General features: G+C 35.9%; 2 protein-coding genes and 1 pseudogene across 6 annotated transcripts; all 3 read left to right on the forward strand.

Moving 5' to 3' along the window:
• The first annotated feature begins 3022 nt into the window (after positions 1–3022).
• Positions 3023–4829, forward strand: LOC125186027 (nudix hydrolase 18, mitochondrial-like). The gene is made up of 5 exons (XM_048082328.2): positions 3023–3463; positions 3627–3747; positions 3863–3946; positions 4045–4173; positions 4263–4829. Exons 1-5 carry the CDS (start codon positions 3378–3380, stop codon positions 4479–4481), a joined length of 639 nt encoding a protein of 212 aa, XP_047938285.1. The 5' UTR covers positions 3023–3377; the 3' UTR covers positions 4482–4829.
• Positions 4830–11880: 7051 nt separating this feature from the next.
• LOC125189112 (uncharacterized) lies at positions 11881–14356 on the forward strand (annotated as a pseudogene). Its single transcript, XR_016130721.1, has 8 exons — positions 11881–12135; positions 12233–12404; positions 12487–12655; positions 13457–13527; positions 13618–13687; positions 13773–13860; positions 13967–14022; positions 14111–14356. The product of XR_016130721.1 is annotated as an uncharacterized LOC125189112 (transcript).
• Positions 14357–14467: 111 nt separating this feature from the next.
• LOC125189111 (uncharacterized) lies at positions 14468–21304 on the forward strand. Of its 4 annotated transcripts, none has more exons than XR_007170829.2 (11): positions 14468–14836; positions 15216–15284; positions 16128–16223; positions 16378–16502; positions 16755–16950; positions 17425–17600; positions 18203–18332; positions 18715–18875; positions 19784–19852; positions 19953–20019; positions 20680–20751. XR_007170829.2 is itself a non-coding variant. In XM_048086324.2 (11 exons), the coding sequence occupies exons 1-11, from the start codon at positions 14468–14470 to the stop codon at positions 20885–20887; spliced, it is 1683 nt and encodes a 560-aa protein (XP_047942281.1). In that variant the 3' UTR covers positions 20888–21304. The 4 variants fall into 4 exon arrangements, 2 of the variants coding, with proteins under 2 accessions (XP_047942281.1, XP_047942282.1); XR_007170828.2 differs by having other exon boundaries at positions 19944–20019; positions 20680–20737; XM_048086324.2 differs by having other exon boundaries at positions 19776–19852; positions 19944–20019; positions 20680–21304.
• The last annotated feature ends 3557 nt before the right edge of the window (positions 21305–24861 follow it).

Below are 24861 nucleotides of genomic sequence, written 5' to 3' on the forward strand. Positions count from 1 at the left end.
ATTTGAAACACAACCGACTAGTATATATCATGATTTGGAGAAAATATTCAAGCTATGTGTGAAATAAATAAAAAAATAGTAGTGGTGGAATCGTGGTTTCATAAACAAAATTAGTCAAAGTATTCTTAATTTGATTCCCCTAGTTACAAAATATTGGTTGTTTGTGCAAATTAGTTGACTCTGCTATATTATTCTAAATAAGAGTGCAGATGATATATGTGCATGTTACACGGATTCTCTCTGCAATGATTATTTCGGCTCTAACCAACAATTAGGTTTAGGAATGTGCTAATTTTATAATCGCATAAAATTAATATATGATGTTTTAAAATAACATTCAAGATCTATAGTAGTAAATGGTGTTCTTTCACGAAATTTCACTTTCCTTTCTTCTTCTTCTTTTTTATAGTAAAAGCACTTTTGTATCGGAAATGAGCTATTGAAGTAAATGAAATAATTTCTAAATTAATAATATAAAGACGAACAAAATCGGTACTAGTAATAATTTTTTGAGTGATTCTATTAGACTAAATTATGGCTAAGTGGCTAACTATGATTTTGGATTAAATAAAAGATCGTTTTGAGTCCTCTTCAAAATCATGTATTACTAGTTTTTTTTACTATTATGACTTCACTAAATATTTATTACTAATATATATTATGGTAAATATTATTGCTCTGGATAATATTATTATTGAACTAAGAAATTGAAACGATGTAAGTTATATATATGCCCATGGGTCAATCATTTGCATATTTTAACATAGTTAATAGTATTATGATTTTGAAACGAGATAAGAGACAATATTATTAATTAATTATTGAATAACAATGAAAGTTGATAATATTACTTAGTTACTATAGCTTATGCACAAATAATAGTAATTCATATATGGAGTACTATATGGTTCAAGCTTTTATCTGCACACAAAATTGGTTGCATGGATATTCTGGTGGCAATATTTTATTTTTGTTATATAATTATAAATTATCAAACTATATTACGCTAACTCAAAGTGACACAATTTTTTTTTGTGATGACATACTCTAACGGACACATTTTCTAAAATGAACATCACTTTATTTGTTTATTTTTATCCACACTCTGTTTAATTCACAAAACAACCTTCATAGTTTTTTATGTCAAATAATTAAAAAATATTTCATTCATAGTTTTTTATACCAAATAATTAAAAAATATTTTATTTAGAATCAGGGGCGGAGACAGGAATTTGTAGTGAAGGGGGCAAATTTATCTATGAATTTTTTTTTAAGAATTTGAAAAAGGGGCATTTAGGGAAAAATTAAAAGAAATAAATTTTAAAACAGATAATATATCTATGGGGAAAAAAAATTGAGATGGGGCAAATGCCCCTCCTACCATCTTACTAGATTCGTCCCCGAATTAGAATGCGACAGAGATAGTGGAGTATATTTTAATATTGTACTATTTTTTTTGACACCTTTTTAATATTGTATTTTTAATAGATAATGAAGAGTTTGAAGACTATATATGAGCCCGATGAAAAAAAATTAGTGTGATTAACTCATAACTCTAGAAAAAGTAGCCTACAATGTGATGGACTGGTTTGATTGGCGTTACTAATTGGATGTAATTAATAATTATCCATGCATTCCGCTTGTTTGTTCTGTGGTTCTATTTGTCAGTTTGTAATTTGCATAACTATGTATTATTGATATTTGAAGATTTATGAATAGAATATAGTAATCCATCTTCTCACAATACGAGTAGCTTTTTAGTATTTTAGTTAGTCCCGTGGTAAAAGTTTTGTGTAATTTTTATTATAAATAAAGTAGGTCTCATATCTGTTAATTCATAATTTTATTTATAAAATTAAAAAAAAATGAAACTTGTATTTTACTAATTTCTTTTAACATTATGTTTAAAAGAGTCTATACAATCGTATTGTCTATTTGGGGCGGAGGGGATAATTACAAAAAAATTGAAGGATCGCATAGTAAAACGGAAAGCTAATAATTCCACGTCGCCATCTCACACGTGTCAATGCAGGAGTGGTTTCTCGAACTCAGTCGACTTTTCTGGCATCCTTCGACAGCAATGGCAGGCGCGTCCATACTATACTAGGTTTAATTATTCGTAATCAAACAGTACTCATTAATCTTTCGAAAACAACTATAGCAGTAGTATAATGTAATGAGTTGATAATAATTAAAATAGTGTATATCAATTTTTCATTCAAACCCCCTTCTGCCACACAATGAGGGAATTTAGATGCCTGCCAATCGCTTTTATTTGTGTGAACTCAAATTATGTATATATTCCTATAATTTACTTTTATTTTACATGTTAATGCATAAGATGATAAGAACGCGATTTTTTTTAAAATACACACTGAAATATTAAGAGAAAAATATAATGACAGTATAATAGCAATACCGTAAAATTTGCAACCCATAATATTTATAAAAAGAATTGCAATTTTACTACAAGATAGACTTGATTTCCATCACAAAATTAAAGGTTTATTGGTTTAGTAGTACATGTATTTTCCAATATAGTCTACACATATAGTACAACATACATGCAATATTAGTAGTAAGATATACTACTGTAAAAGAAAAATTTTCATGTCATAGTATATACTATAGTACTATAATAAAATATGATCATATATTTTTTAATAATATACTTAAATCTTATGGTAATATTCAAGTATTTAAATTGAATAATGTATAGACTTTATCCGCTCATTTTGAGCTATATTATGTTAATTAATTTACTTCCATTGCGAAAAAAAGACAATCTCTTTTCACACACTTTATTTCGTCGTAGGAGTACTCTATTTTGTTTTTATCACATATACTAAACACAATATATGTAACCAATGTTTTGGTTTATAACTCCAAATGAATTGGATCCCCTAATAAAGTTTAAGGCTTATAACCCCCCCCTACCCCCCCCCCCCCCCCCCCTCCCACCTGCCCACCCCACCATTGTAGTTCAAAAGGTCTATATAATGAGTGGATGAACAACTCAAACCATTTCAGTTATCCACAATAACCTTCAATTATTGCCTTCCATTTGTCGTCTCTCAACGACAACAAGCAGAAGCATCAATTTTAGTTTGCAATTATTTCTCAAGAATCCGTTACCAGTTTCCAATTTTTAATTCTTGGACATAGGAAATCATCGACGCAGATTGTTGGCATTGCCTATTTTTCTGGAGCCAATCGCAACTGCTTTTTAACCGAATTTTACCCTCTTTTACTTACTGAGCCTTCTGATTTCGTTGGAGGGAGTTTCTTTTCTCCCGGGGAAAAAAGATTCATTTTTTCGCTTATTTCTAAATCATTATCCCCAATTAAACAAGGGTTTCCACTTCCGTTTGTTAATCATGCAAATCAAGAAGCTTGTTGCCATGCCGTCTCGCACCGGGAGGCATTTGCAGCGCTATAATAAGGGATTTCGTCAGGTTGTTGGGTACGTATTCTCAATTTCTTCTTTAGATTTGGGGATTTTTTTTTTTCTGTAATGTTCATCAACTGTTTGTTGAATTGCCACCGTGGCGTACTTTTTTTTATTAAAATAGTTTATTTATGGAATTGTGCCTAATATTTCATCCCGTTTCTGCAAATTTATGCAGATGTATTCCATATAGAATCAGAGACACCAAAAAAACTCATTCGATCGATGATATCACACTCGAAGATTTGGAGATCCTTTTGATCAGCTCTCAAAAGAGTGCAAGACTTATGTTCCCTAAGGTAAAAATTGATGAACATCTCAATTCTTTTTGATGAAAAACCGATAATCACGACATCAAAGTGTATAATTGATCCTTGGTCTAAGCATTGTTCGATTTGCAATTGAATTCATCAGGGTGGATGGGAACTCGATGAAGATATCGAACTGGCAGCTTCACGAGAGACCTTAGAGGAAGCCGGCGTAGTTGGCCTTCTAGGGGTGAGTTTTTGGCTTATTTCTCTTCTGATAAGACCAATATTTGTATTCACACCTCTAGATTCATCATCTAAAGCTCTTTTATTTTCCAATTACTGCAGGAAAAATTGGGTGAATGGATTTTCAAGAGCAAAAGCCAAGAGAAGTATCATGAGGGATCCATGTTTCCCTTGTATGTCACCGAGGAATTGGAAGTATGGCCAGAGAAAAGCCTTCGCCATCGAGTTTGGGTATGCCCTTAACTGAAAAATGCAAACTTTTGTGAACATGATGTTTTATGGTACTAGTTCTGATGTGGGATCATATCATTTTCTTGCAGATGACTGTGAATGAAGCTCGGGAAGCTTGTGCGGCTGTGTGGATGAAAGAAGCTTTGGATGAATTCGTTTGTCAGTTCAATTGTCAATCAAGAGAAGTAGAGGTTGATGAAGTCCCTCTCACATCTTGTTTATTAACATTGTGTGGCAGCGAAGACTTAAGCTTCGCCATTGGAGCCAAAACTGCTGACAATGAAGTTGATTGCTACTTAATCAGTTGAGAAACTAAGTTGCTCGATTTTTTCTCCAAAATGGAGCCGCAACAAGAGCTGCTTGAAGATGAGGGTTTAACTAGATAGGCAAAAGTGTACAAATTGGTCACCTTGATTATTCATTCATGGAAGCCCCGTTGATTCTTCAAGCGGTTGTGTTTTCGAAGTTTTTGGGAAATTAGGGGCAAATTCAGCAATCAACTTCTTTGTCTGTAAATGAGAGATTGTGGTATCATGGATATAGAGTTAGGTCACTGTATTATTAAATCGATGTCCAATTAACCGGTATATACTATCAGAAATCCTTTGTACATGCACTTTGATTGATAAATTTTAACTTGTGTTTTGGGGATTTTATTTGTGCCCTCTTATCTCTTTCATCAACATGTGTTTGTTTCTCTTTTGTTACCCAAGAAACAAGACAAATGTGAAGGGGTCAACTGAGATCTTGATTGTTTTGATTTTTAGTGATTATATTTAATACTAGTGGAGTATATATGTAAAGAGGTGATGAGGCTTTGAAAATGATATTGCTCCCCAACAACTACGTCTCTTTCATAAATTTATGAAAAAATGATGCCAAAAAATAATGACTTGTGAACAGTTTTAACCTACTATAAAGTTTTTAATTTTGCTGCAAAATTTAAAGGTATAAGTATTATTGAAATCATTTTTTAACAATGTGTTGAAAAATAATGAGATCTAATTTGATTAGCAATCAATCATTGATCTGACCATATATATCATACCATCTGTCCACTAACTATATATATACATTCTCCAACTTATTGATCAGTGAATATAAACAAGACATGACTATCTAATAGAACACACATAGTACTGGGTAAGTATGATCCTATATGATAGATTTCAAAGTGTGTTAGAAAATACAAGTGACTTGATACATGATATTAGTCATTTAATTTTTGTGTAGCTACCAAAATGGCTAATGAAAATTTTGCCCCATTAATATTATTGCTACATTTGGCGTTTAAGGTAGCACATAACTTATAAGGTATCGAAATATAAAAATACCATTTGCAATAGAATCCCACTTGTATATTGGGTGGTTGTGGAAAAATTTACAAGTTGCATATGTATGAGATTGTTAACTGATATTAAGTGTAGTTTTCTATGTTGCATTTGTTTGTTATAAAAACTTTTTTGCAGTTTTCCAAATTAACAACTGTGAGCTCAGCACTCAATAAAATACATACATACATTTTTGTTTGTTGTTGTGTAGTTTTCCAAATTATCTGCGTGCCAGTACTAAATTTTATCTATAACTATATTATATATAAGTGAGCTCAGCACTCAATAAATTACATAAGATGAGTAAATTAAAGGAGATTTATTGACTAAGACGTCCTGCCAATATACCGTATGATAAAGTAGTAGCACAAAAATCTCCTTTATAGTTTTAAGATCCCACTGTTTTATGTCCATTTCGTATCACATTTTTGTTCGTTTTTTCCCAATACAAGCTACCTCGCCAGAAGTAAAAAATCGCTCCTTAGTCATGTCTATGCACCGACGATCACTCATTACATATTCTATACGTTACAGATATAATTTGTTTAAAAAATGTAGTTTTGCATTATAATTATCCACACATTGAAGTATAATTTAATGAATAGTACATCGAAAGAATGAGGTAAAATAGTCCCCACATAAATTAGGAAAATGAAATAGTAGTACTAGTATATAAGTATTTTATTACTAAAAATGGTAGAGAGTATAAGTGACATTACAAATTAAGTGTATTTTAGCTTCTAGAAAGGAGAAAAGAAAGGTCAAACTTAAATACTATGTAGAGTGGTAACCATAAGTTAGAAAGTTAATATTAAACATGTAGTGAAGGACAAGTGTGTTCATTCAATCAATGTAGACAATATTTTTTAATCTAGAATAGTGAATTGTAAGTTGGGCTATAGTTTTGAATTCCAACTTTTGTTGCTAGTTTTGGCGTGTGAATGGGCATGACCATTTCTAAATACATAAACCGTGCACACGCCCACAAATTCAAGATTTGGTAAAAGTAAACCAATGCAACACCGACGAAACCAACCACAAACAATTTGAATTTGGATAGCACACATTGAAATACATACGTAAGGATCAAAAGTCTAACAACTTTTGTACACCAAGTTCAAACTTGTGTAGCTAATTGTAAATTACCTGGTAAATAATTAAGTAGATACATTTCTAAGTTCATGTAATTAAGCCCAAATACAGTCATTAAGTAGACGACAATCAATGATTGTCAAGTTATTCAAGCAAAAATGATTAGTTCATGTTATTTTTAGAGCACATAAATCTTTCATTGCGGCATAGGAGTATTATACTATATGCTTCTATAGGTGTACCGTGTACCCACCTTATGGTGGGACATGGGCTTAAGCCCATACCACCAATTTCTTTTTTAGTTTTTCACATTGCTAATTATATTAAAATTGACCAATATCATCTTTAGCCCTCACTAAATTGATTTAAATAAATATCAATTGTCAGAAATTAAGGGATGAAGGAATTGAAATCAGAGAGAGAAACAAAGACTAATACACTAAAAATTGGTTTGAGAACGAAAAAATATGACTTAATGAGGAATACTAAGTATTAAAATTAATTAAAAAAAAACTACTCCATGATATAAATTTAGTTTTAAGTTAGATTGATGTATTGTATTAATTTTAAATTGTACTAAATATATTATTGGTATGAGTTTTGTGTGATATATTATCACTAATGAAATCTATACCAACATTTTTTTCCGTTCCTGTATGCTTTTCTATATATACACACTTTTGTAAAGAAATTACACATGATTATTGATGCTTTAAGATTTTCAAAATATACCGAACTTTTTTCTTTCTCAATCCTACTTTCTATAAATCAACTTAAGGTAACAAGAGTTGTAAGATATTCATCATTGATTTGGTGGGGTTAATGTCTAGAACATGAAGAAGTTTCTAGAACGAAGTTAGTGCATTGCATTCACTAGCACCATACATTCATTAAGTTGGGTCTAAATTCACAACTCCTTCCTCTCTTAATTCACTTCCACTTGCATCCTACTTGCATTTCTAGATCAGCTATGAATCTTGATCCATAAACGATGAAGAAGCGTACGTGTAGCAATTTATATCACCAGAAATTGTTTATTACTACTATTGTAAAACTTCATACTAAATTAAATATGTTAAGATATGGAGTATAATTAATAACGAAAAAATCTAGGTGGGAATAGGTAAATATCACTCTCAGACCACCCCTGATTGGGATATTGATTTCAAATAATGTTAAATGACGATGGAGACGTATCAGATAAAGTGGTTCATATAAAAATAAATTACGATTTATTTCGATATAAGTAAATAAAAATACTAACAAAGTTTAAATGTATAACAATAAGTCCAAATTTCTCACGGCCGACGTAGAACTTTTGTTATTCAATACCTCTTCCACCTTTATCAGATCGAGTAAATTATCCCAATCAATAATAGTAGAAGACAAATATGTAACAATCTTTGTTTTCTTTTCCTTTATTAAAATCAACTGGCTGTAGTGAAATACTAGTAGTGGCCATAAGAAAATGCGAATGGTTATATTCCACGTAGCAATTAATCTTATAGAAAGAAAACGCAGCATCATAAGCAAAAAAATCATACCTCTTCGCAACTTCAATATATACTCCCTCGGTCCACCATTAAGAATCTCATTTCTTGATGGCGCGGATTTTAAGAAATGTAAAAAAAAGTGGGTGGAAGAAAGTTAGTGGAATGGAGATCCCAAGTGAGTGAAATGAGTTAGTGGAAGGTGGGACATTATTACCATTTACGGTAAAAGTGAACCAGTACTCCTATTCGCGGACGGACTAAAATAGAAAAACGGGACTCCTATTCGCAGACAGAGGGAGTATATACAATCACGTCAAGTTATTAACAATGCAAAATGAATTAAACTACTCCCTCAATTCCATAGTAAGAGCATCCACAATAGCGGCTAGCCCACCGGCTAGCCGATTCGCGTCGCTAGCCGGTCGGCTAGTAGAACTATTGGAATCGGCCAGCCGCGAATCGGCGAAAAAATCGGCGTGGGCTAGCCGATTTGAGGGCGCTGGCCGATGCGCTGCCCGCCATTGTGGCGTGCCGATCGGCCAGCGATCGACTAATGCCAATTTTCGTTTTTTTTTAAATTTTTTTTTTGAAAACCTATATATATGCGATTTTAGTTTCATTTTCATTTGCACCACTTGTTTTAACGAGTTTTCTCTCTCTCTAAATTTCTGTACAAGAGCAATATCGAGCGATGGACAACAACAACGAGTCCAGTCCGGCGACGAGCGGATCTCCGACTCCCACAGTACCCGTGGGATCTGGATGGGACCAGATGGGCCCAGGGTTTAACGTCCCTTGGCAACAGTTGATGGGGATGATGACTGGAGCACAGGGGGGATGCAGGGGGGGGGGGGGAACCAGGGGGGGATGCCGGGCGGGGTGCAGGCCAGCGGCGGGGAGGCAACGCCGGGGTGGGGAGGTATGCCCCAGATGCAGCAGCAGATGATGGGTATGATGCCGGTATGGCAGGGAGGGATGCAGCCCGGTATGCATCCCGGGATGCAGGGGTCACCGGGGGGGACACGGTCTGTCGTCCCTCTCTTGATTTTTGACGGCTTCGTCTCACACGTCGACCCAAGTGGAGACGCAGTTCACCGGCGATGACCTTTTGTCATTGCATGAGATGAGGATCGATCTCGGGGAGCCGGACACTCCCGTTCCAGCGGGACGGGCCGCGCCGAAGAAGAAGAAGACCAAGGGAAGGGCAAGGTGGTCGGCGAGTCATCGCAGCCCGCTGTTCACGACACCTCCACGCGGAGGAAGTGGACGGAGGATGAGTATGCCGGCGTGGCCAAGGCGTGGTTGTCAGTTTGCGACGATCCGCTGGTTGCGAACAACCAGCGGGTCGTCAACATGTGGGCGAAGATTAGAGTAGCATATAGGAGGAACTGCCCGCACGGAAAGGACTACAGCGGGGAGGAGTGTTGGAAGGGGTGGGAACGCATTAGGGCGGCGATCGGCCGATTTTCGGGGTTGTACGCCAACGCCCTCCGCCAGCTGACTCGTGGGCAGAATGAGGAGGACGCCCGGAGGATAGCGGAGAGTCAGTTCTCCTTGCCGGGAAAGTATAAGGAGTTCATCTTCTGGGAATGCTATGTGTTGCTGAAGGACTCCGAGAAGTTCCGGGCGGGGTGCGACGCTGGGTGGCTGAAGAAGCAGAGGCTGAACTATTCCGGTGACTACAGCGGCAGCAGCGGCGGATCCCACGACCTCCCCCCGGATGCTGATGAGTTTCCGTTCCCTCCACCCTTTACTCGTCGCCCTCGCCCCGTTGGCCAAAAGCGGGCGCAACGGACAGCGAGTGGAGGATCCCCCCTATCGCCACAGGAGGTCATCTCGGCACCCCCCCCACGCGCGTACACCTTATTCTCGCGTGCAAAAACGGAGGAACGGATGTACAAGGTCTTCCAAGAGTGGAAGGCCGCAACTGACCTCACGGAGAAGAGGTTTCTCCACTCGATGCTCGAGAACATGCAGGTGGATTTGGATGCCTTGAGGGCACTGGTGGGGGGTTCAGACGCGGGCTCAGATACCCCGGGTGGTGGCGGCGAGGACGGCGGCGGCGACGACGAGGAGTAGAGAGTGGCGGGACTCGTGTGTGGAAGCCCATTTTTTTTAAAAAAAAATCATGTATTTTTTTTTATCTATGTACCTTTTTTTTAATGAAATGAATGAATTTTCCCGTATATGTCTCGTAAATTTAATTCCGTAATTTAATCGTAAATTTATTTCCGTAAATGTAGTTATTTTTGAATTATTTTTTATTGCGGCTGGCCTAAGGCTAGCCTATTTGAGTAAAATGCTGATGTGGCAGGTGGATTTTTAGTGCTGATGACGTGACACAGAGAGAGAGTGGCTGGCCTATGGCTGACCTATTCTTATTGTGGATGCTCTAATATAGTCATTTTGTCATTTTGGTACGTTTCATAGTAATAGAGTCATTTCATTTTTTAGCAAAAGTCAACATATTTTTCTCTCTTCATCTCTCTACCTTTTTCATTTTCTACTTTATTCTCCCTTTACTTAACTCACATAACACAATTTTTCTTAATTTCCGTGCCGAAAAGAAATACCTCAATTACTATGGAACGAAGGGAGTAATATTTAGGGAGCATTTGTTTATGTGGATTAGCCTAGTAAAAATAATACTATAGGTTAATCCTTTTACTTACTTTAAAGGATGATATTTTGAAATATCCCAAAGTATCATTAATTTAAGCCGATTTTTTATATGACATTTCAATCAAATAGGTTTGGCAATTTTCAACATGCCACGAAATTCCATAAGCATACATAAATTAATGGAATGAGTCGAATTTTATTGGACTCGTTTCTTATCGGGTCGATCATACGTCTTCGATATCATATATGCATGTACTCCCTCCGTCCCACTTTAGGAGTCCTGGTTGAGTTCAACACGGGTTTTAAGAAATACTCCCTCCATCCACGAATAGGAGTCCCGTTTTTCCATTTTGGTCCGTCCACGAATAAGAGTCCCGGTTCATAATTACTATAAATGGTAAAGAGACCCCACATTCTACTAACTCATTCCACCCACATATCATTTAAAACTAATATATACAAGTGGGACCCCTATTTCACTAACTTTCTTCCACTCACTTTTTTTAACATTTCTTAAAACTCGTGCCGAATAAAAATGGGACTCCTATTCATAGACGGAGGGAGTATAAAGGAAAGTTGGTAAAAAAAGATAGTGGAATGTGGGTCCTACTTTTATATATTAGTTTTATAATAAAATGTGAATGGAAAAAGGTGAGTGGAATGTGGGGCCTATTACCATTTATGGAATATTCCAACCGGGACTCCTAAAGTAGGACATCCAAAAGTATTAAACCGGGACTCTAAAGTGGGACGGAGGGAGTATTATATACTCAAGGTACGCCTGTTTGGTAAGATGCCATAGGGGGTTCTAGCTCAGGGGTCACAAGTTAGCCAACAACTCAAGGTGTGCCTCCAGAATTCCATGAGGTCGCAAATCGATGCGCTTCTATGTGTGAAGAACAAATCCATAGCCACTTTCAAGCCGATCTTATTGTAGAAATTTGGACACACTCAAACATTCAGCATTGAAGTTCTCTTTATCTTGTGTTATAGGTATCACAATTAATGTAATTTTTATGAATTTTATTGAAGTTATTTTGTTATTGATAATGTTATTTATTTTAATTTTATAAAACGTTAAAAAATTCAAATTAAATTGCTGGAGGAGAAATATGCGGACATGCATGAGATTGTGAGAATTGTTATATGATATAGAAATGGAGGAAATGATAATGTGATATAGTATGAGTTTTGGATAACTTCGTTAACTTGATAAATTGACTTGAATTTGAATCCGATTCCCACGATTCGGATCCGTCAGATTAACAGAAGAAAAATAGCCGTTGAACATTTGAAAAACAAAGCGGTTAGTTTTCCCTCCCCCAATTCGCCACACTAACAAACAACTGAGCGAAAAAATGGGAAGATTCAAAGCTAAATCCGACTACGAACAACTCAGAAAAGCTCGCATCGTCGAAAATCAGGTTAGTTTTCCCTCTCCCAATTCAAAACACGTGATTTTGTGGTGTTTTCTATTTGCAAAATCCATACAATTCTCTAACACCGCTGCCGAAATTACAGACGCGGCTGGCTAATTTAGGGCTTCAAAAAACCTTGACGGAGCTGCGGTCTCTGAATTCATCGACGAAATCCGAGAAATCTCAAAAAAGAAAATACTGCAAAGTCGACTACAGCGCCGCCCCTTTGCGGCGATCAGCTCGATTGGGGGGAATATCGCTGCCACCAGGAATCGGTGCGTGGATATTACAAACAATCGATTGTTAGTGTAAATAGCTGATTTTGTTTTGATTTCGATTTGTTTATGTTGGATGCAGGGAAAGTGAGTTACTTGGAAGGTAGTGATGGCGATGAAACTGGTGATGGTGTAAAGAGGCGCTCTAGACGGAGTGTGATTTCGCAAGAAGCTTTGAGGCGGCGCTGCGTGTCTAAGGAGAGAGGGAGTTTGTATGATCCAGTTTATGGCATTTGCTGCCATTTCTGCAGGTTCTCTCTGCCCTAATCTGTTTCTGCTTTATTGTTTCCAGTTTTTGGTATGAGATTAGTGTGTGGATGAGATAGTTTTAGGAATCTATAGGCATTTATGATTCATTTACATTTACTAGAGTTTGGAATGAGCTAATTTGGAAATGTATAAGCACTTTCTTTGTAGTTTATCTTTGAGTACTTTTAGTATTCTCATGGAAACCATGAACATGTTACATGGATTCTTTGAAATAAAAACTTGATTTTATACGTGCAGTTGTGAGTATTGAATGAAAATGATACAAAAATGTTGTGCGAAACCCCCTCGTGTGAAAAGAACTGCACCGAATCCCCTTTGTCTATACTGCTTCCCTTCTAATTTTTGGCCGGAAATGCCCATATTCACTTGACTACTACAACTCTAATGGAGGACATTTGTGGAATGAATGATGAAAAGGGAAGAGGTAAATTATCTTTTGAAAATGCAACGGAATCTGGTGCAATTTTTTTTTTTTTTTTGACATGAGGGGTTTTTTGCAACATTTTATTATCTCAAAATTTTCATGCATATCACATACCTTTGACAGTTGATCATGGACCTGATACTAACGCCTTTTATCTCTCCGATGGTGGGTGTAGAGAGTTTGATCTGGTTTGGTTTTATTGTTTGTGATATTAGGAGCAATAGAAAGTTGATAAAACTTTCTTGTGTTTGTGTATATTTGTATTGAGATACATTTGATGTAGCATCATAGATCTCTGGCAGCCAAAACAAACATGCTCATGTCAAATTTGATTTTGGTTGTTCTGATTCCTAAACAGGCAGAAGAAACTCTGTGGTGAAGAAGATTGCAAACGTTGTGGTGATAGGGACATAAAGCAACCGTGCATAGGTCAGTCTCAAATCCTAGCTCACCTTTTGTTCCTATCCTATATGGTTCATAACATGATTAAAAAGACATTACCCACAACCCTTCTTGAAGGTAAAACAGAGTGCTCAGTATGCCAATGGTATCCTTTGTCGAGCCTGCCTCAAGATCAGATATGGTGAAGGTAAGCCGAGCAATCTGTTTGAACATAACAAATGAAGATAAAAATCTGTCTTCTTAGATTGTTATGGACATTCGTTACATGCTAGAAATGGAGGAAGTGAGAATGAATAAAGAATGGATGTGCCCTCATTGCATAGAGGATACAGGAACCAAACCTCACTGGATATGCAACAGGTTAACTATACTCCTGCATCTGATCTTCACTCGAATTTTGCAATTTTTAAGATATTCGGATTGTTTTCTTTGTTCTTCAACCGTTACATTTTCTGGATATGAACAGCTCATTCTGTATGAAGAGGAGGAAGATGATTCCTACTGGAATTGCCATATATAAAGGTTTCTCCTAGTTTTTTTTTTGGTCATGAACTTGTTTTACAGCCTCAACACTGCTATTAATACTTTCTAGTACTTTTTGTGTTTGTAGCAAGAGAGATGGGATACAAATCTGTGGCACATTTGTTGATGGATGAGCTTTCAAAGAGCAGATAGAAGATGATTGCAAATGGCTGTGGTTGTTTGAACTTCCTCTGATTGTAAAATTACTAACGGATTGTGTGATCCTCTACCACTAGCTAGTGGGTAAAATATCGTCGTAGGATTTGTTTAGAAAACATTGTAATTTGTAATTGGCCTGGTTTTTTAAATTCATCATAAAAAAGTTCTCTATATTTATGAAGGAATTTAATAATTCAATTCAATTATTTTTGCTTTCAAACACCAGTTCTATATTTATGCATATCCATGAGCAACTGTCCATGACAACACTACTACATACACCCAAATGAACCTCAACTTGAACAGAAACCCTTTATTCCCAATTGCATCTCTAACAAAGATGCAATTATCCCAAAACCCTATTTCGCGATCCAACTATTCAAATTCCATAAACCCTAATTTCATCTTCTGCAATTCGAACTATTTGTCTCCTCACAAGGTCAAGAATTTGGGATTCTCCGCCACAGTTTTCCCATCTTTAAAGCTCAGAGCTCCCCATTCGATTTACTTCAGTGGCACCAGACGTCGCCGTTTTACTCCCTTTGTTGCCGCCGCCAAAAGAGCCTCCAGTTCCGACTACTATTCTGTTCTCAGTGTCAGTAAAAATGCCACTCTACAAGAAATTAAAGCTGCTTATCGATCGCTTGCTAGGAAGGTAACTGTTTAAGTCGTTTTGTGTGTATGCCAATGCAATCATTCAATGCTGCTGCATGGTGTTGTCGAAATGCCGGAGAGTTTGAAGCGGAGTAACTGAGGTGTATTAAAAAAGTTACTACTCATCGATTAATTGATGATTTTACATGTTTTGTTTTCTTAACAAAGGCCCGTTGTAACCATGACTGTTTATAGACGTATAGTGACTGGTTGTGTTGTGCTTCGGTTTTGCATTGAGTATATATCTATGTGTGTGTGAATGAATTATCTCCTTTTGATTACAGTTCCTGTTCTAGTCCCAGATATTCTGCTTACTTGAATCTTTACTAGTTAAATTTCCAGGCTTTGTCTCTTTAGTAACTCAGTGCGTGTGAATGCAGTATCATCCTGATATGAACAAGGGTCCTGGTGCTGAAGAAAAATTTAAAGAAATAGCTGCTGCTTATGAGGTAAAGTTATATTGCCACTGTACTGTACTATTGTGGTCAAATTCTTTTATCTGAAACATTTCGTGCCTATGCAAGAAACGGCACTCGTTCATGAAAGTTTAGCTCAACTCTTCTCCTTTGATGTCATGCATATATGCTTGATAGTATATTCATGGCAAATCACATCTCTGTATCTCTATACTATTTATTTCAAATAAAATATTCTAATTCCATAATGTATAGTAAAATTGGAAAGAGATTTTGGAATAGAATTGATTATAAAATAAAATAGCGATATACGATATTAATGTTATACTAATATTTTTAGGTCCTGCAAATGTATTAACTTCTTTTCCTATAGAAATATGATTTAAAAACAATTTCAAGTCTGTTAAACTAAAATTTTGTTTGATATAAACTATACAAAAACTAGAGTTTTTGAAACAAAATCTATACTTTAATTTCAATAGGACTTTGGACATTTAACTTTTGTTTTGTAAATTATATTCCCTTGTACTTCTAGTTTGGGTTCAGTTGTTCCTTTGTAACTGAAATGTTGGCGATTTAGTCAAAAGTGATGTGTTGCGATGAGATTAGTATAGGAATTGAAACATAAAAAATTGTACATGGACCTATTGAATAAACGTAATATTATAGTACAAGGACCTAAAGACCGGTTCTGATGCCTTTATTCGTTCTTCTTTTCTTCTCTATATTTTTGTTTGAGTCTAAACACTATGGTGTACTAATTCCAGTATATGATTGTTGCCAATTGATGCTCTTCTTCATTTCATCGAATGATTAGGTGTATTGTTATGACAATTGTCTTCTTTTGACTCTCTGGTAAAAAAACTGCTGTTTTAGGTTCTGTCAGACTCTGAAAAAAGGTCTGTCTATGATCGTTTTGGCGAGGAAGGTCTTCGTGGAGAATTTGACGCAACAAGTTCTGGTCCACAAGGGGTAAGATCATGTATCTGTGGCATTCTTCGCAACTATCATTATTACTTTTTCGTCCAAAATATGTATTTACTACTTTCATGTTTTTATTTGCTGCTACCCCTATCCAGTTATTTGGTTTGGGGTCCAACTATTTTGTGTAAATTACATGTTGTAGGTGGACCCTTTTGAAGTTTTTGCTGAATACTTTGGTGAACCTAGCAACTTTTTTGGAGGAAGCGGTGAGCAATCAGGCTTCAACTTTAACTTTAGAGGGAATAGCAGACAGAATCTTGACATTCGGTAATAATCCATTAGAGTATCTTTAACTAAATTTACTGTATTGTTTGAGTTTTATCATGTTTCGTGGTTATCAGATGAAATTAACTTACAAATAGATCAATTTACGATCAACCTACCTCATAAAATTGAGCTTCAAGCCGACTCACAGGGACCTTGATTTACTGTAATCCATTAGGGTATCAAGTTCATGTAGTTTGGTTAAATTGTTGTCATGAATCAGAATGGCTAATCTATCACTGCATTGATATGCAGATGCGATTTGTATTTGAGCTTCGAAGAATCCATTTTTGGGGGGAAACGTGATGTCGAAGTACCATATTTTAAAACATGTGATGATTGTGGTGGAACGGGTGCAAAGTCCAACAGTTGCCTAAAAACATGTGCTGAGTGTGGAGGTAGAGGACGGATAATGAAAACAGAAAAAACACCATTTGGAGTTATATCTCAGGTATCTGCATGTGTCAATATGCAATGCTCCAGAAAAATATTTATTTCGTCGCTGTATCTAAAGCTTAGTACATCCGACTTTCTGTCAGATACACATTATTAAATTCTCTCGCTGTGTTGGATATATTTGTGTGATGCTGCAGTACATTATCTGTTTTAGCAGAGGATGTTTGCTAAGCTCGTATGATGACATCTTATAAACTTCTGATTTCATTTTTATATAAGTTAGGATCTTTTTTTTTCTAAACCAGCTGCTAAGACCCAGAAATTTTTTGAGAATTATAATTATATTTTCTTCACAAATTAACTGAGTACTTCTTACAACCTTCTCAGCAGACGTCTATAAGTTCAAATCATATAGACCTTCAAATGGGAAGATGTATCACTTCATAAATCTTGTGTGGGCCTAGAAGCTGAGAGGTTTAACTCCAGTTCTTGCTTTAACATTATGTGTAGATAATTCTGTGACCTCTAGGTGACATCCTGCTCAAAATGCCAAGGTGTCGGGAAGATAATTACTGATAAGTGTGGCAGATGCAATGGCCATGGCAGAGTTCAAGCACATAGGAGCATTGAGGTGGTTATTCCACCTGGCGTTGAGGAGGGAGCTAGAATGCAGGTCCGAGGAGAAGGAAATTCTGATAGCATGAGGTTTGTTTATTTAGTCTTGATTTTGAATTTGTTGATGAAGTTATTGGGTCCACTTGGCTCTTTTATGGAATGCTATTTCGTGCTTCTCTGCCCAAGTCATATTGTCAGGTACATTTGGTGCTTGTAGTCAAGTAGTTAGCTGCATTCTTGTTCCTTCAGGCACAAACAGTTCTGATTGCAGTGTTCTGGATATAGTTTGTGGTACCAAGCAATCTGCTTGATTGACATCATGAACAGAAAATCATAAGCTTAAGAGGCAGTTGTAGTTTGGAAATGAATGACATACAGGGTAGTAGTTTCTCTTTCTGTTAGGTGAAGGATTTTTTGCCTAAACAGAAAAGACTAACATGGGCTCTTGTTAGTTGTGTTGATATCAGTTTAACTTTATTTGGCTAAGAGGCAGCACTCCTACAACTTCCTGTTTAATGGAGATGTGGGTAAAGTATTGTTTGCGAGCAGCACTCGAATGGCTAGTTAAATATTATCTTCTGTACCCTAAAATAATCTTTGGGCAGCATATGTAATGTAAAATTCTGTATTGGTCTGTTTAACTTGTAAATATATTTAAAAATGTTTCGTGCCTGGTATTTATGTACATACAGGGGTATAGCGGGTGATTTATATCTTGTCCTCCATATTGATGAGAAACAAGGAATTAAGAGAGATGGTATGAATCTATACTCAAGAGTGGATGTTGACTATACAGAAGCAATCCTTGGGGTTCTTAAAAAGGTACAGCCTTTCAGAGTTCTCCATTGTTGTGCAATCAATATTTTCATTTCTTTGGCTACAAAAAGAAAAATAAACTTAGCTACACAAGGTGATTCTAAAATTTGTCCAACCTCCTACTGATATACTCTCATCTTTATTCTTTGTAATCACTTTACATGAAAGCTTCTGCATGATTCTGTCCGCCTGGTTACCCTCTCTTCTAAATGAGTTAAGTATGTTAACATGTATGAATAAAAAAGGGTTTTAATATATAAAACTGAAAACTTTAAAATACATTTCTCTTGATCTTTATGATACAAAGCAACGATCAGGTGAATTATTATAGAGTCATGATAAACTGCATTGTACTTGAACTAAGAAAATCTTTCCATTCAAACTGCAGGTTGATACTGTTGAAGGTATAAAGGATCTTCAGATCCCCCCCGGGACTCAGCCAGGACAAAACTTAAGGCTGCCGTACATGGGCGTGCCAAATATAAGAAAACCTTCTGTACGGGGTGATCACTATTTCACTGTGGATGTTCAGATCCCAAAGCATATAAGGTTTGCATCAAGTAAATTTGAATCGACCCTTTATATTTTATTCGGGGGAGGGAGATCTGATCTCTTTATATTAGTTAACTTTATGTGGCTTCCATGTATAGAGATTTCATTTGTTTTTGGTTAAGCAGTATTGAGGTGTAGAAGCGATGCTCTTGAATTCATTCCCTCTCTACATCAGTATATCGTAATAGCAACCGTAATATGGTCAAAAGAAAATATATGTCTGAGGCTTTCCTATAGCTATGAATTCCATTAGACCCGGAAATGATACTACGGAAGAATCAGCTGGGTCTTCCAATATCAATAGATTTGATTGTTTCACTCCTGTCTCTTCTATAAGGAAAAATAGCTCCGAGAGTTGTTCCCTGAATCCAAAAGAGAGTACTTGGGGTCATACAAATGTCTGTTTCTTGGAGAAAGATTGATTTTCTTTGTGTCTAGCCAAGCTATCTGTTGTGTAACTAGACCTTGCTTTAAACTGAGACATCCATGGGTATTGTAGAAGAGAGGCAAGGCTCTTTGATTGACTGCAGTAGAGTGTCAATCTACCAAGTGAAATTTCAATTTATTGGTAATTTGGTACGCTGCTTTTGCGTCATGCACAACCAGACCTCTCCATAGAAAGAATAACCATTTGAAATAAAACCCCTAGCCCATGTTCTCCACCAAAGAATTATCATTCAATTTAACTTCTGATTTCAGGTCAACATTATGTAATGTGTGTATTGAACTACAAATTTTCAAGAATGGTGTGGTTCTTTTTGGGAATCCTTGTTGAAAATGATCTCTTCAATTATGTTGCTATAACACATACTAACACAAACATGACTTCGTTCCATTTAATATTAACCATTGTTAGATTTTTTTTGTCTGATGTGCGTGCTTCCACAACTTTCTTAGTGATGCAGAACGAGAACTGGTTCAAGGGTTGGCATCTCTTAGGAAAACTGAAGGTGTTCTTCAAGACAATAGAGAAGGTTTTCTTTTGAACTGACTAGCAGCTTTCAAATTATATCTTATCCAAGTATTGGATTATAACTGTTTATTATCCTGGAACTCATGTTAAAGATGTGGCAGACCAAAGTTCAGACGTCAGAAGCAAAAGTGAAACACATTGGTTGAAATCGATAAAGGATATGCTATGGTATGTTGCATCCAGTTTCTTGTGCTGCTTTTTTGCTATTATGTATGCATATATAGGCATTAGGGGTAGTGATAAATTGCAAACTTATATATTGTACAAACTCAAAACTCCTCATTACAGTATCAACACATTTTCAATACAATATCAACACAGAGTAAAATTTCAAGATTTTAATGTCAACACAATATCAACACAACATCAATCATTGACTACCGTTGAAATTTTGTTGACATTTTCCTGTTGATGCTTTTTTGTGATCTGTTGACATTTTTCAATGGTCAAGATCATAGTTTTGAGTTTGTACAATATTTAGAGTTTTCATTTGATCACATCCCATAGGCATTATGTGTACATTTACATTTCTTTTCTTACATGGCCATTTGAACTCTATAGTTTGAAAAAGTGGTCCTCATTGTCCAGATTTTTGGCGACATGTGAATTTAAAGTTGTTAATTTTTAATATAGTTGCAGACAGTAGTGACTTTGAAGTTGTTGAGTCTTTTTACTTTGTTATTTTAGGCTTGATGGCTTATTGAAACTATAATTAATGAATGTCCATTATATTTACTCACCGTTATTTGTTAGTATTTTCTTGCATCTTTAACCTCAGCCTTCATCTTAGATTAAATAATTGCTCTTTAATATGTTTCCAATTCATAGGAGAAGGCAACCCAGGGAAAGATTCGCATCAATCTGCATCGATACATCAACACCAATGATGTACACAAAGACCCTATCAAAGTTGCCTTCTATGAGTGCTACTTCTGTAATTTTGTTTTCATTTGTTCTCACTTTCGTAGTGAGCAAATCTTGGTGGTCCAAATTCTGGCAACGAACGAAACAAATCAGAAACACGGTAAAAGGATAAAAATACAACAGTAGTTAATCTTGCGCTTCCCATTTCCTGCCGTTGGAGGAGGAATGCAATTCAGAATGTATACTCAGCTATTCATGCAAGGACATTTGCTGCCTGCTCTGTAGTATCTTGAGAATCCATTGGTAGCCGCTCGACTCTCTAACTGATTCAGGAGAGGCTAGCTGGGGTGTTTCACGCTTGTGTGAGAAACACAATTGAGTTTTTGGTGGGTCTACATGTGGATGTTGATGCCAATCCATTCAAGTCCTAGTTTGGCAACTGTATATTTACCAGATTTTGATTATTGCCTATGTATCAACCCATCATAAATTTGGATAAAATGCAATCACCCTTGTAGACACTCTACATCCCCTATGTATACTTTTTTCCTTTCTTGTTACGAAAAATATGTGGTGGTTCTCTAGTTGATGATTATAGCTCAACTGATTGAAATTGATGAGAGATGATAATATAGTCCATTTGTGAAGAGGATTTAGATTGTAGAACTAGCACATAGCGAGTGTTGTATGGTTGGGAAGAAACTTCGCATTTGTGAAATGAGTGTTGATTGAAGTAGAAAGCAGTCGAAAATTTTAAATTTATTGTGAGTCAAAGACTTGTGGGCTGGACATTAATGTCGTTTCCCATTTTTCAATGTCGACTTTTATAGGTGCCAAATCACGGGTCCATAACGTGGGATGTGACAAAATTATAAGGTAGGCCTATCAAATCTCAGTATGCATTCTTTAAATTTGATCCATTCATATGCATAACATACGGATCTCGCTTTTTATTTTATTTTTTAAAATCTAATTGGATACTAGAACTATTATTGTAAAGAATAAATTTTAAAATTGGTCTCTAGAAAATGAATTTTGCATGTTTTTATGTCTTTGAACTTAAAAAATATACTATCATCACTAAGTCTTTAGAAACTCATTAATCGCATTTCAAGTTCTTTTCTATTTATATTTTTGTCATTTTGCCCTTAAACTCTTTTTGAGCATACTTAATTTAAATTCTTGATATTGTAAGGATTCAAATACTTTTCAATTTATATGAAAATAAAATATACATACAGTATATAGGAGTAGATAGCAATTAAAAAATATACAAATTTTATTTTTAGAAATTATTTTCATGGGTAGTCATATATTTTTAGTTGTACAAATATATGCAGTAATATATCCTGAAAATTGTAATGCGTAATTTTCATTTATTATATATTTATATGCAGGGTCATATTCTAATGCTTATAACACTCTAATCCTAAATCAAGACCAAATCTCCATCCTTAGATTTTAAAATGAGTGGATGAGATTAAATCTTACGAATCTCAATAAATAGTAGACAAAATATCAACAAAAGGGTAATATCGTCATTATGTTATCATATGATAATTTTTGTGAATGTTTTTTATATCAACATAGTGTATTACAAATATCAACAATATGACATAAGAATATCAACACTAGTACAAGAAAATATCAACACATATTTATTGAGATTTTTACATTGTTTTATTGAGATTTTTTGATGTATTTGTTGATAAAAATCTGGTTATCAACATTTACGAAAACTAAAATAAAAAATATCAAATTTCATCATCCGAATGTCGTCGGAACATATGCAATTGAGATCTCGTTGGAATCCTTATAAAATTATCTTTAATTTGATATATTTTTTGTAAAAAAATAATTTAAATCGAGAGAGTTACATAAATTTAAAAAGTTTTAAGATGATTTTAATGATAAAGAATTGACATTAATACCCTCTAATTTTATTTATTAATTTTCTTAATTAAAAATATAATCCATATGGCATTATTTCAACCACTAGATCTTCTGATCTAATGGCTAAGATTTAGTCTTAGTTTGTGATTGATAATTAGTTAGCAATTGATCACTCCCCTTTATATGCATAATGTATTTTTATATAAATTGAAATTTAAAAATAATACTACTAATGTTAGACTTGAATTTATAAAATATCAATAAATTTAGATGAAGTATGCCTTCAAAAAATTTTGGGGGCAGAATGGGAAAAAATAATTGGAGAATGACATCAAATATGATTAATGATTTTCCAAGAACATGCGGTGATATTTTTTTGTGTTCAGGGATAAAAAATATGCAAACCCCATTTTACAGAGATCAAATTAAAAGTTCACTCTATTGTAAAAATGCATAATTATTGTTTATTTTTTATATTTAAATTAAGTGTAGAACCTGTGGAGAAAGGGTAAATCTCTAATAACATTTTAATAGATATTAAAATTATTTTGTTGTACAGGTTACTTCATTGATATTTTAATTTTATTGAATTTCAACCAATGATTTTGGCATGCTTGAATTCCTTTTTATCGTCAAATACATTCATTTTCCTACACATGCTTATTTAGAGCATCCACGGCCATAGGGAAAAAGTCGTCCGTCCGTCCGTGCCAGCGACAAGGACGAGCTCGTCCGCGGCTGCAAGCCGTCCTTCCGTGCCAGCGGCACGGCGCTGCTATTAGCTAAGAGCACGTCCGTGCCGCTGACGTGTCACGATAAGCCGTTGGCAAAATTGATTTTTCTGAATAAAAAAATTCAGAAATAATTCGAAATAATACCAAAAATTTTAAAAAAATGTATTTTTAGATTCCCAAAAAATAGAGCCGTTTATGGATGCTTTTTTGGATTTTTTTTATATAAATATACACATTCATCATCCACTTTTCACATCAAAATAATCTCTCATTCATACTTTTTCATACTAAATCATCTACATCTTCCTATCTCACTTAAACCCTCTCTAAAAAATTCAAAAATGAATTTCACCGATCTCATTGCGGAAACGGAGTGCGAAGAACAAGAATACCAGGAACAATATCGTGCCGCCTATGAAGCCTATGTCGCCGCCAATACCCCCGCCCCTTCTCCTCAACCAACTAGATCAAAACGTCGCTACATCCATCATGATTGGGAGGGAGCCCACAAAAGGCTCGTTGCCGACTATTTTTTCGACCAGCCGCGGTATCCAGAAGATTACTTTCCGCGCCGTTTTCGCATGTCAAAACGGTTGTTTATGCGTATTGTCAACACATTGTCCACCCGTGTTGAATACTTTCAATCAGGTGTAGACGCATCCGGTTGGCAAAGTCTCTCGGCATTGCAAAAGTGTACTTTTGCCATCCGACAACTTGCTACTGGGCAAACGGCTGACCTCTTCGACGAGTATTTGCATGTAGACGAGTCAACTGGAATCCTATGCCTAAAATATTTTTGCGACGGCGTTCGTTCTGCTTTCGACGAGGAATTCCTTCGAGCACCCACCACCGAAGATCGTCAACGGTTGCTTCATCTTCACGAAACAGTCCACGGTTTTCCCGGTATGCTAGGTAGCATTGACTGCATGCATTGGAAGTGGAAGAATTGCCTGACTACTTGGAGGGGGCAATACTTAAGCGGCCACAAAGGCGGCGACCCAACGCTTATCCTTGAAGCGGGCGCCGACTACCGCCTATGGATTTGGCATGCATATTTCGGTGTTGCCGGATCCAACAACGACTTGAACATGCTCTATTCTTCACCACTCTTCGATGATGTTTTGAATGGTGTAGCACCGGCGATCGACTTCACCATCAACGGAAATGCGTACCACATGAGTTATTATCTCGCCGATGGTATCTACCCAAGGTGGTCGACTTTCGTGAAGACGTTCAGCAATCCGCAAGATCCGAGATGGATTCTTTTTGCGGAGCGTCAAGAGTCTGCTCGGAAAGACGTCGAAAGAGCTTTTGGGGTCCTTCAAGGTCGATTCAACATTGTGAAGGCCTCGTCTCGGCTGTGGTACGTTAAGAATATCGCCGACATCATGTACACGTGTATTATCTTGCATAACATGATTATAGCTTACGAAGGACCGAGGGCGGCTAACTTTTACGACGAGGATGAAGCCGCAAGCTCAACCGCAAGGTCTCCCCCACGCCGAGTCGAAAGAAGACA

This window comes from Salvia hispanica, chromosome 5 (genome assembly GCF_029641045.1).
Source record: "Salvia hispanica isolate PSC_SH4W2 chromosome 5, Shi_PSC_v1, whole genome shotgun sequence".
NCBI lineage: Eukaryota > Viridiplantae > Streptophyta > Magnoliopsida > Lamiales > Lamiaceae > Salvia > Salvia hispanica.